General features: G+C 55.4%; 1 protein-coding gene across 2 annotated transcripts in view; it reads right to left on the reverse strand.

Moving 5' to 3' along the window:
* The window catches only part of WDR1 (WD repeat domain 1), a 42,876-nt gene extending 32,245 nt beyond the window's left edge, over positions 1-10,631 (reverse strand). For both annotated transcript variants that reach the window (XM_078068385.1, XM_078068386.1), the window contains exons 1-2: positions 10,474-10,631; positions 9,904-10,025 (exon numbers count right to left, since the gene is read on the reverse strand). In XM_078068385.1, coding sequence (XP_077924511.1) covers positions 9,904-10,025; positions 10,474-10,489 — 138 coding nt within the window. In that variant the 5' untranslated portion in view covers positions 10,490-10,631. The remainder of the gene's footprint in view (positions 1-9,903; positions 10,026-10,473) is intronic.
* Between the last annotated feature and the right edge of the window lie 2,457 nt (positions 10,632-13,088).

Below are 13,088 nucleotides of genomic sequence, written 5' to 3' on the forward strand. Positions count from 1 at the left end.
GTCTTTTAGGAAAAGCAAACAGAAACTACAATACGATACCACTACATATCCACTAGAATCAGCAAGATTAAAAGACTGGTATCATCAAATGCTGGCAAGGACGGGGGCGCAGGGTACGGGAATGTTCACGTACTGCTGGTGGGAATGCAAAACAATGCAGCTGGAAAACAGTGTGGCTGGGTGTTCATGAAGTTAAGCATACACTCACCACACACAAAACCTGCAATCCCGCCCCTACGTATTTACCCGAGAAACAAAAGCACATGTCCACAAAAAGACACACGCATGAAGGTTCAAAGTTGCGTTACTCATTAACAGCCCCAAACTGGAAACAACCCAAATGTCTACCAACAGACGTTGGAAGAAACACCACCCTGCATCCACACAGTGGAACACGCCTGGGCAACAAAGGGGAACATCCACTAACACGCTCAGCCACATCAGTGAACCTCAAAGGCATTATGCTAAGTGAAAAAGACACGAAAGACAACACTGGGTTGCAGGACTCCTTTTTTATGACATTCTACAAAAGGCAAACTTAAAGGGACAGAAAGCAGATTGGTCCTTGCCAGGTGTTAGGCATGGAGGGAGCCCACTGATGGCAAGGGTCTCCTGGAAATGATGGGAAGGTTCCACGTTAGGACTGCAGTGGTGGTTATGGGACTGTGTGTATCTGTCACGTTGCGCAGAAAATAAATCTTGCTGTATCTAAATTATGCCTCAGTAACATGAAGATGCCTGGTATCCATTTAACATCTGCCTAATCCAACCCATTCCAGCCCAGATTAGTGCTTCTTATCCTAACACCCTAACGCGGACAAGATCCCTCCCAAAGAAGCTGGCCAAAAGTGGTCTGCGGACAGTCCACCGCTCCTGAGATCCTTTCCAGATTGTCTGTTTCAAGGCTGACTGAGGGGTCTTACACCCCACACAGTGGGTACCACCAGGCCATTTTACAAATGGGAAACCCATTCCGTGGGCAACTGACCGCCCATGCTAGCACTCAGCCCCACTGGGATCTGCCTTTAAATGGGTGGGCTCCCAGGGGCCTGGGGCTGGGATGCAAGATGAGTAGGCATCGGCTCTGGGAGAAGTTCTGCCCCTAAACATTCCTTCCCTCAAATGGTCAGGGTGGCAAGTGCAGGGGGTGTGAAAACCCAAGGTCCTCCCCAGCAGGCTCAGCACCAGAATCCCAGGCTGCCTGAGACATCTCTCTCGTCTGCATTGCAAATACAACTGAGCCAGCGAGGGAGGGGGCCAGATTCTCCAAGCTGAACATAATGACTTCTTCTGAGTCTGTGGCAAGCTCCCCACCTCGGCTCAGCACACACAGGGAGGCTGGCTACCACAGGCAGAAATGACAGCTCCCCTGTTCCCACTGTCATCCTGCCAGGTGAGGCTCATTCCAGGTTGGCTAAGGCCCAAGGCACCAGGATTTGGACCTAATGCCCACTCCCCCGCCTCACAGGGGGCGGCAGCTCCCCTCACTTGTCCTCCCTCTCCTGCTGCCCTCAGGCAAGGAAAATAGGACTTGGGTGAGTAATTTATTTGAGGCAGGGCTAGGGAACAGGGAAAATGAGCCAGTGAAGGGAAGAAAGCCAATTCTGGGTGCAACAAGGAATACTCCTGTTATGGCAGGGGCTCCCTCTCCCTGGGGGCCTTAGGAGATGTTTCAGGACAGGCCCAATCTCACTGCCTGCACTCTTCTCAGACCCCTACAGGCCTGCCCTCCTGGGCCAAGAAGCTGCTCCCTGGGCCAGTGCCCTTACCTGGCCAGGGCCCTGTCACTCCCACCTGGGGCTAGAACAGGAGCATCCCCTCCCCCGCCCCCCCGCAGCTCAGGGCCTGGCAGTGGGTACTTAGCAACAGTGCTGAGGGGCAGAGTCAGGGCTGCTGAGATCCTGGCATAGGCCCGGAAGGCTGCCCCCACACCTCGGAGGTCAGGGAGCCTCACAGAAGACACGAGAAGACAGAGTCACAGATGTGAGGAAAGACACGGGCACGGCTGGCCGACCACGTGCCTTGCAGACCCTGCAAACGCCTGCGGGGACAGCAAGGTGGGGGCGCTCCGGGCACAGTGGAAGCCAGAAGACAGGAGGCACCTCAGCCCAAGCCAAGGAGGCCCATCCTCCTGTGGACTACATGCTGCCCCGGCCTCCCACCTGCACAGAGGCCCGTCCCCAGGACCAGACTTTCTTCGGCCAATCCTGTCAAACAGGAAATGAACCCCAACCCCCCACACCTTCCCAATCTGCAGCCTGCCCGAGGAGACTCCCTACAACGAAGGGAGGATTCCTGAAACTCGCTTCATCCGGGCAGTGTCTGAGCCGCCGGCTCCCCAAAGCTCTTTCAGGTCCTAGGTCTTCTCAGGCTCAGGTGCCGAGGAGGGATCAGAGGTCACCACACCATCTACAGTGAGCTTAGTGACTGGCCCAGGTCACAGGGCGTGGCAGCTTTGACCTCAGCGCCGGAGCCAGTGAGCCGGGGGGACACATCAGGAGGTTGGGAAGGCCTCCCCAGCCGACCAGTGTAGAAGCTGTTGGACACAGCACTGCAAGAGGGGCCTCCGTGCTCTCCGGTAGCAGCTGATGGCCCCGGAGCCTCCAGAGACAGCCCGGGGCTCCTCCAAACTCGGACCAGGTAAAGTGAGCGTGACCTTCCAGGATTGCATTTCACAGCACTGGCTTTCTAACTACTTCTAGTTCCTAAAAGCAGTCATTGGGAGCTGGGCCGGTGTATCTGACACAGTCTGCAGGGACCTCTGTTCATTGATGACTAAGGACAAACTCGAATTACTGCACAGCAGCCTGGCGCGAAAGCAGCCACACGGACATCTGGGCTTCCAGAGCGGCAAGCTTGGGCCCAGAAGCCGAGCCCCTACCACGCTGCCTCAGAGAGAAAGAACACGTAAGTATGGCTCATTTACTCCTTCCAAGAACTCCCTGCACCCACTCCGGGCTGGCCCTGGGGATCCAGCAGTGAGCGAATGCTTCGTACGAATACGACCTGCCCCCAAAGTAGCGGCCAGTGAGCACCTGTCCTGCTCCCGCTTTGAGGCTCCCGCCAGCCCAGAGGAACAGAACCCTACCTGGCAATCCGAAGTCCATCTTCCACTATGCCTTGCTCCTTCCTCCAGGAAATCAGAGTGACTTTCTTCCCTTTATCTGTCTCTGCCTCAATGACACGCCCTAATTAGCTTCTACCACCCAGGCAAAGGCTACCGCCCAGAATCCTTCCCTGCTGTCCCAACTGGGAAACGATCTCTGCCGTGAATGCCCTGCCCCAGCCGCCCACCCCACCACCCTCACTACTTTCCGCCTTGTACCACGTGCCATTCTTATACCCACGTGGCTTCTCACCAAGCAGAACCCGCAGAGGGCAGGGCCTGGATGTGATCCAACACTGCCGCCTCCAAATGCCCCAGAAGACCAAGGCTGGCTGGACCACGAGAGCTGTTTCCGAATCATCGTGCATGGGTGGTTCCCTCTCGGCCACAAGGTTGGACCCTTCTGTTGATTTCTCTGAAACCTCACAGGAAGGTAACCTTACAACCCACTTCACTGGCAAAGAAACCGGGCACAGAGAGGGTGATGTGCCGAAGGCTACCTGGCTGGTAAGTGGTGGGGTGGGGACCTGAAGTCAGGTAAGAGCCTTTATTCCTCAGTGCTATTCTCTTACCTATGGTTGGTACTACCGTTAGCCTGATTCTGACTCAGAAGAGCACTTCAGCCTGGCCGACAGTTACGCATTTCAGAACTGCGTGGCGCCATTCAGCAGTCCTGCGTGGTGTGCCGCTCCGAGCGACTATCCCTCCTGCCTCCTGGCTCAACCCCTTCCCGAAGGAGCAAATCAAGCCATAATACAGGGACCCCTGCACACAGGACACTGGCCCCTCCCTTCCTGCACCCCCTCCTTTTCCTCTGTCTGCCCAGAGCCTTACTGAGCAGTCATGAGGGGAGAGTCTGGGGGAGGCTGCCCGGGGTCAGATCCCAGCACGTCCTGGGGCTCTGGTGTCCACATCTCTAAAAAGAGAAGCAGTCTCTAGCCGACATGTGGCGGTTGTGAAGAGGAAGGCACCCTGGACCGTCACAGCCCAGGCAACCCTCTAGGGATACTTGTGAATGAACTCGGCTAAATCCCACGATGACCCCATGAGTGTTCTCCCTATTCTTATGGATAAGAAAACCAAACTGGATGAAGTACAGTAGGTGCTCAGCCACTGCCCAGTACAAAATGTACTCAACCAAGAGGAGCTCCTTTGCCAGAGGCAGCGCTCGGGGCTGCCTGCTGGACTGGCCCAGGTCTGTGTTCCCTGGAGAACAGCTGAACACGGGCGGGGCTGGGGAGCGGGACTGGAGTACTCATGCTGGGATGGTGTGTGGTGGAGACACTGACATTTTCTGGATAAGATCCCAGGGAGCAGAGATAAAACCAGTGGGTAGAAGCTACTAGCAAGCTGACCAGAGCCTGGGGTCCAGTTCTTTCTACGGGGTGTATCACCACCAAAGCCGGGCAGGTTCCACCACTGAGACTTTAGAAGAGAAGCAAAAAGAGCCCTTTCCACTCCAGAGTCTACAGGTCATCTGTAATGAGGCCCTGTGGGGGATGATGGGTTGGTGGGGGCAAAGTCCAAGGTCAGGCCTGCACAGGGACCCAAATGGGCATCTCCAACCATTTCAGGGCAGGGTTGATTTCCAAAACCCAACCAGAACTCCCCGTTCGCCTCAGGCATGAGGCTACAACCTTGTTTTCTTTATAACCTCGAAGGCCTTGATATCCCTCTCTACACCTCCAGGAACACGAACGGGGTAAGAAACGTATCAAAACCACCAACAACCGGCAGAAGCCCCTAACGGTGCTGAGAGCACACAAGTCAAACTTCTTCCAACCTCCGTGCACACGTGGTTCACTGTCTAGATTCTTCCCTATCTCTGCTGTCTCTGTCTCACTCCTCTTCCTGGAAAACTCTTACTTATCCTCCAAAACCCAACTCAAATGTTCCCCTTCTCCAAAAACCTTCCCTGCTGCTCTGTGGCACATCTGGTTCTTCCCTCTTGTTCCCAATCACCCAGGACATTCTTTTAAAGTGCTTAACCAGAGCATCAGAATGGTTACCCACAAGGGTAACATTCAATCTCAACGCTACTGATGCTGCGGGCCAGCTAAGTTGTAGTACAGCCCTGTGCACTGTGGGATGCTTGGCAACATGCCTGGCCTCTACCAACTAGAGAGATATCAGTAGCACAAAGATGTCTTCAGACGTTGCCAAATATCTCTTAGGGGGTGGGGCTGGGGGCAAAATCTCCTCGCAACCATTGATTTGAATCTTGGACACTGTGGTCATGGGCAGGGTTCAGCAAGACAAGCTTAGTGACTATGTGTGGGAAACATCAAGAACCAAGGATCGGTTCTATCCTCTGATAAACACTTGCTGAGTGTGTTCCATCTTGAACCTCAAATCTTAGGTACAGAGCAATCTCTACTACAGATCTGATCATATTGCTAGTCTGCCTGACCTCTTTATGGTTCTGGTGGTCTCTGGCCCAGGGCCGCCTGACCACCCACTGCTAGAGCCCCCCACACCCTCACGCCAGGCTCTGGCCCGAAACTCCACAACCCCTGCAGGGGACCTCTCGCCCAAGCGCACCTCATCTGTCTGGCAGCACAGCACCCGCGCTCCCCCTCAGGGTCAGCCCCATCCAGTTCCCAGTGCCGGTTTTCCCCACTAGACTTCGAGATCCCTGAGGATGGGCCCTTGGGCTCTGCTAGAAAGCAGATGCTTGGTAAGTACCTGTAGCAGGATTCACTGGGGCTCGAGGCACAGGAGGCGGGAGGGGCAGGGCAGCGGGGCGGGGATGGAAAGGAAATGCCTATCCTGGGCCAACTAATAACACTCACGGAACCCCCGCTGTGACTCGACATGTGACAGGCAAAGCACCCAAGAATCACCGGCCCACGAAGCAAGTCGCCACGCAGCTCTGTGGCCTGGTCTGAGCCTCTCTCTTCACTTCTTAAAGATCCGACCCCCAGGTCTCTCCTGCTTCAACCTCACGCATGTGCCGCCTGCTCATCTGTCCAGGTGGTACTCCAACACACCACTCCCTTCTGCCACCTGGGAGCCTGTGTCACTCCCAACAAGACCACGAGCTCCATGCAGGAGGGGCCTCCCCTGGATCTGTGCTCCCCTGGACGCACAGCAGGGACTCAGGAGGCATGTGCAAATAGACAGAAGGGACAACGTCAATCCTTCTGGAGCCATCTGTCTCTTCATGGACCTCCCCCACTCCACGGTGGGGGGGGGGGGGCACGCACAGGTGGTCCTTCTGCACATGGCTGGCAGCGGATCACTCCAGGAGAAACTCAGCACTCAAGTTCAACACCCCTGAACTTCACACTGTGCTTTGAAACAGAGCATGGTGAAATCCAACAAATATGTCACTTCCTAGAATTGGATTTTATATACGTTATTTTGTCAAATATACGTATGTTAGTTCTGGAATCTAGGGATTAGACTGCTTTAAAAGCAAGCTCCAAACCTGCCCTTGTAGCTAATCTGCTGGCTGCTTCTGGCAGCTTTCGAGGGGCCTCTGCTGGGAAGTTCATGTGCCAAAACTGTTTTTTACAGGGACGTGATGCTGGGCAGTTCAGAATCCTGAGGAGGCTCCTCCACGGTCACTGGGAGTAACTCTTCCCTGTCTCTGCAGAATCCGCAGGGGCAGTGGCAATGCTGGCCCCATGCTAAGAATATACCAGGCTCTCCCCTTCTGGATTCTTCTTTTCTAGATGGCCACACCACTGTATGCTTTTAATTCGGACGTGTTGAAAGAAAATAGGTAAGAAACGCTCTTTTCCACAAGCTTCTAAGGTGCCATTATGCTGGGTTCACAAAACAACTTTTAAGTCAACACAGTGAACGATAGCAGTGGCTACGAGTGGGAAGTCAGTATGGGTATGGATACCTGTCGGGTTTGAAAGGAGGGGGATGTCACAAAATTTAGCTCCAGCAACCTCAAGCAGGCTGAGCTTTTATTTCCAGGCAGTAAAACCTTCCATGGCTGCCTATTATCTCTATGACACAGCTTGGCACTCAAGGCCTTTCGACCAACGGATAAACTTATTGAGCACCCATTATGGCCAGGTACTCTCCTGGGTGAGCACACAGCAGTGCATGAAACAGGGGAGAGCAAAGCCCTGCTTTCAAGGAGCTTCCAGTGCAGCCACAGAAGACAGGCAGACGCACACACAGTCGTAGGATGTGGTGGCCTGCCTGCTGGCTCGCTCCGTGTTAGCCCTGTGGGGTAGAGAAGGCCAGGATGGGAGTGCTGTTACTTCCTATGTCCTGAGCCAGATATGTGACATGTTGCAGAAAGAGCATGGAAGCAAGAGTGCCTGGAGCCGAGTGGAAGGGTGGGGGTGTTTTGGGGGTGAGACCGGAGGTGACAGGCTGGATGGGGATGCTGTATCAGGCACCGTAAGGCAGAGCAAAGGGGCAAAAGACACCATCTCATATTTTAACGTAACTGGTCCGACCATGCTCTGAGAGCAGACTGGAGGACAGCCAGCATGGAATCGGGGAGACCAGTCTGGGTTTTCTGTTCTTCAATCCAGATAGGATGGTAGCTTGGAGGAGGGTGGGAAACAGAACAGGGAGAAAAAAATGTCAGATTCTGAAGTTTGAAAGTAGTCACTAGAATCCACTGAAGAATGAACTATGGGAGGGAAGAAAAAGAGGGAAATCCAGTAGAAGTCCCAGGTTTGGGGCCCGAACAGCTGGAGGGAAACCTGAATGTGGTCTGGACAGGCCAAGCAGAAGCTAAGCAGACGTCTGTTGGACATCCCTTGACCTGGTCCCAACCTTTCTTCCAGGCCTCCTCTCTTTCCCGAGCCTGTAATGTAACCAGACCATCTTCCTTCCTATTCCCTGAATGGTCATGAGGGTTCCCCGTCTCTTTTTCCCAGGAATGCTGTGTCCCACCAAAAATGGTGTCCATCTTAACTGAGTGCCAATGGTCCCCCAATCCAAAAAAGAGCCCAATGGCCTGATTTACATCCAGAACAGGAACACATTAGCAGCTTCCCATGCTGTCCTGGCCCCACAGAAACTTACAAATAGCTGGGAAAGGAAAGCAGACACACCCTCAAGACAGAATGCTAAACTCTGGGGTACGGTAAAAATAAAGACCTCTGAAGAATGAGCAGAATGGGTGTCACAAGCTGGGTAATGTTTGCGGGGTGGGGGGGGGGTGCTTGTGCACAGCTGTGAACAATTTTCCATTGGAAGCAGCTCTGATGATCAGCCTCCTTCACCTTGCTCCTTCCCCCTCTGCAGAGCAATGGGCCCCCAGGGCTGAAGGATGCTGCAGTTCAAGAACCTCCCGTGGCACCAGACACACAGTAGGTATCCCACATGAGGCCTCCCACCTAGAAGTACATGTAGATTGCCACGACACGTCCAGGATTGTTAGGGGCAAACCCAAGCGTTCCCCCACCCTGTATCCCTGAGAATGGTTTAGTCCACTTTTATACTCAAAATCTTGGGACCTACCCTGGACATCTCCAGATCATTACCATCTAAGTCCCTGGTGAGGTTTCTCTCAGTTCTGCAGGAGGCCAGATCAGCTTTCTAGGAATCCGTAACTAGCACAATAGCACCTTCAGTGAACATTCACACCCGCCCACCCCTTCATTTGAGGTGCCCAGCAATCCGGGGCAGGGCTGAAACTGCCACTCGGGAGCTCACTCTTTCAGCAGAGGAATGACAGTGACTGGCTGGCTTACCCAGAGACAAGGGGAGAGGCAGCAGCACCTCGGACCATGCAGAGTCCTCTCCTTTTACAGGCAGTAAAAGCGAGGCCCACAGAGCCCCTTTACTCTCTCAGCCAGTTGTGAGGTCCCCGAGGGCAAGTGCATCTGATCAGCAACAATCCCAACCCACTAGGGGTAATCACTCGCAACAGATGTGAATCTAAGCTGACATCCCTTGCGAACATGACCAATCAAAATCATCCACCTACATACTGTGCACAAGGCCCAACCCCAAGCACAGTGCAGGAGAACCCCTCCCCGCCAAATGGTTGTGCTGGCATTTCCACCTTCCCTCCCCCATACCGTAATTCAGGCTGAGGAAGGGAGAAGAAAGATTTCAGTGTACAATCCCAGCAGTGGGGAGACCAACAAGCAGACTGGGTCATTTCAGTAATTACAGAGGAGTAACAGAATTTGTGAGGACTTCCCACAAAACTGGCTCAAGAAGCATTCTCAGCCTGGGTCCAGGATGTCTGTCTAAACGATTCATGGGGATAAACTGGTTCCTGATCTTGCACTGGGGCTCACACCAGGCTGGAGTGCAGAGGCCTGAGCAGGAGTCCTGGCTCCGCCACACTGAGACCCTGGGTGTTAATAATGATCATGCGTAAGTGCCATTTACCAAGTGCTGGGTGTGCGCCAGGCATGCCGGGCTGTAGGGACGCATCATCTCAGTCAGCGGGCACAGGCAGTCAGGGGAAGTGGGGGGAGGGAGCCTCATCTCATCACCACCTCCATTTTACAGATGAGGACACTGGGATTCAGAGGCCCAAGTCACCAACCGCCCCAAGGTCAAGCAGCCGCTGACCGGTGTCTGATCCCCCTCATCCAGAGCCCTCATACTTACGGCCTGAACTAACCCAAGCCTCAGTTTCCCCGGGGAGAGAGAGAAGAGAGCCTAGGAAAGCCTGAAACAGTCTTCCAGGCTTCCGAGGTGTGGTCCCGAGGCTGAGGGGGCGTGGCGTCCTCACCCTCCCCAGGCCGCTGGGCGGGACAAGAGGGGGGTAGAGGGGAAGGAAAATTAACCTGGGAGTAGCACCCGGGGTCTGAACCCGCGCCTGGCGGCGGGGGGGTGGGAGGTGGGAAGGGAGTACTCACGTCGATGTTCCTCAGAATGACGCACTTTCCATTGGTGTAAAGAAAATTGTTGCCCTTGGGGTCGCCGCCGATGATTTTGGAGACGCCCCTCTCCACCTGGGGGAGGCTGGCAAACACCTTCTCTGCAGAGACACAAACCAAGCAGGGCGCGCGTTAGGGGCAGCCCCCACCTCGGCCCCCGGCCGGGCTGAGGACTGGGGACAGCGAGCGGACGAGAGAGGGGCCCTGGACCGGTCTCAGCCGGTCACCTGTTGCCTCCACCGGGAGGGGCGGCCGCCACTTTGAAGGAGCGCAGGGGACCGCGCGACTTCCTGGTCCGCGCTCCCGACCAGGCCCTTCAGGGACGCGGGGGCTCCCACGGGCCCAGCCCGCAGCACCAACTTTGGGGCACCCCCCGGGCCGGGGATCGCCGCCGGGCGTCCCGAGGGCGGCGGGGCGTTCGCCGGCCCGCGCCCTCCCCCCCTCCCCCGCGGCCGGGGACCCCGCCGGGCCGCCCGCGCCCCGCCGATGGCCGAGGGGGCCCGGCGGCGTGGGAGCCCACCCCGGGGGGCACCGGGCCGCGGCACTTACTGATCTCGTACGGCATCGTCGCCCACTTGTTACCGCGCCGCACTCGCCGAGACCGTCCGGAGCCGCCCGCGCCGCGAAGCAGACTGGCCGAGGCCGGGCCGGGGACAGGGGGCCGAAAGGCGGCGCCGGGCGTGCCGGGCGCGGAGGGGGCGGTCCGAGGCCGGGGCTCAGAGGCCGGCTCGCGCCCTGCCCTGCGCGCTGCCGCTGCGGACGCGCCGAACCCGGAAGCGCGGCCCCGCGCGCGGCTCGCCCCCAGCTTTGACCATATATAGTCAAGCGCTCGGCTCGGCGGCTGCAGCCCGCGTGAGCCTGCGCGGACCGGGCCGCCCCTCCCCCCGCGCGGGCCCCGCCCCGGACGCCCCGCCCCGGAAGTGACGTTGCACACGGCCCCGTAAAAAATGTGGCTCGGGGGGCAGGCTCGGTGCCAGACGGGTTCTGGCCGCGGGTTGAGGGCTGTTATTGCGTTCGCGGAGGGAAGGGTGGGCGGGCTGCTGGGGCCGCTCCAGGCTGAAGTTCGGCGGCCGCAGAATGCGCCAGCTCGCTCTAGTGGGGGGAGCCGGGGAAGCCTTTTTGGAGCCTGTGTTTGCGCAGCGGGCGTTCCCGCGCCGCTAGCCTTCCGGCTGAGTCGGCGCCCGCTCGGGGATTGCAGAGTGCTTTTTCTTTTATTAAAAATACTCCTGAATAGGAGTCGCCCTTCCTCCAGAGCAGCCGCTGACAGAAATTTCAGGGCTATGCCTCGCTGGGCCTGAGCTCTTTCTCTCAAAACTTCCTTTAGAAAGCTAAGAAGCCAAGGAGAGTAAAGGGAATATAGGTGCTAAGAAAACCAGGGTTTATGAATCCGGGAGGAAAGGGGGAACTTCTCTTAAGATGAAGGCAGCGTTAAAATGGGAAAAGCAAGGGCTCTGAGATGTTGATTTAAGCCTCCCTTTTCAGTAGGGGGACGCACTTTTCCTGAGTGGGGGGCTAAGTGAGAATATGTAAAGCACCTGTGGGTCTGAAGCCTGAGCTGGAAAACCTTGAAGCGTGATCCTTGCCTTTCTATTTCTCTAATCTGCTGGGAAGACCTCTTGGCTCTGTTTTCCAAATCTATCCAGGTTGATCATTTCTTGCCTCCTTGGCTGTTAGTCCCACAGAACCAAGCCCTGAAGGCTCACCTGGGTTATCGCAGGTGTTTGCTATCTAGTCTTAAATGCTCCCACCTTCCCCCACCTTCACCTCAGTCTGTTCTTCAGGTTGCAGCCTGTGTGTTCTATAAACTGAAACCTATTTTTCACCTTAAAGTCTGTAGGAACTCCAAGGCTCCAAGCTAAAGCCTTTAAGGTGGCTGACTGGACCCTAGGTGACAAGTCTCAGGGTTAGGAGGGACTCCATCTACTGTCCTCAGCTGTACCTTCCTTTCTCTTGCACACTGTCCGTCTTGTCCCAGGAATGCCCCAGGCATATGCCTGCCCCAGGGCCTTGGCAACTTGTTCTCCACCTCGAATTACTCTTCTCTCCAGAAGAACCTAGTTGCTCCAGTGTTACCTGCTCAATGAAGATCACCTTCCTTGACCACCTAATTTTAAATCCCAAGCTTCTAGCCCTTAGAACATATTCCTGATACTACCTTCCCTGTGACTTTTGTTTAAATGGGTGACCCCCGCACCCCACATGTGATCTTTGATCAAGAAACAATGGCTGTGAAGGTAGTTCTATGAAGTGAAGGACCCTAGAAATATTAAGTCTTCGTACCAAATGGTGATTCCTGAAACAAGTGGTGGCTATAACTATCCTGAGAAACCAGGATTTAATTATCAGCCCCTAATGAGACTTGGGTTTGGAACAGGGGGATTTAAGTTCACCCCTAGGATATTTATGTAACATGAGGACCTACGTGCAAGTAAAACTAAGGCACCAACCTCAAACTCTTTTGCAAGCTGGTAACCTTGAGCACCTGTACAAAGCCTTGTTGGAGTTGACGCTGCTTGACAAGGAGCTAAAACTCAAGTAAAACGTTCTCAAAACCCTGGCAGGAGGTTTTGCTGCTAGCTTAGGTAGTCCTGTTGATCTGGGGGCTTGAAGTGGGTGGGGGGTGGGGATGCTCCCCCTAGCTTAAAAAGAACTGTCTACAGACAACAGGACTAGGCTGGAAGTTACCGAGGTTGAAAGGGAAGAGGGACACCAGGGCATTCTTCCTCTGGCTGGTCTCTGGGAGGGTGTGCTTGGATGTCTCAGCTGTAAAGGCTCAGTAACACCTGAGTGGTATCAGCTGTGGCTAGCTGTGGTCCCAGCACTTTTTCTGTGGGTTCTCCTTACATACACCTTTGTTAATACAACCTAACAGCCTGCCTTCGGTCTCCAGGAGGGACCCTGAATGTCAGTATCCTGGAGGCTCCTTCTCTGCATGTTGGTCCAGCTACTTCTCCAGCACCTCACCTGTCACCACCTGCCTCCCCAGCATCTCTGTAGGAAAGTCCCCAAGGCACTTCCTGAGACCAAACCAGCCTAAGACCAAACACCACCCCCGCTCCCTCCTGCCACAGGGCTGTTTCTCTGAAGCCTCCCTTCCCACAGTGACCCCTGTCTTTCCGGCTATCCAGCCCTGTCTTCACCCCCACATTCAACCCTTCACCAAA

This window comes from Halichoerus grypus, chromosome 3 (assembly GCF_964656455.1).
Source record: "Halichoerus grypus chromosome 3, mHalGry1.hap1.1, whole genome shotgun sequence".
Lineage (NCBI taxonomy): Eukaryota > Metazoa > Chordata > Mammalia > Carnivora > Phocidae > Halichoerus > Halichoerus grypus.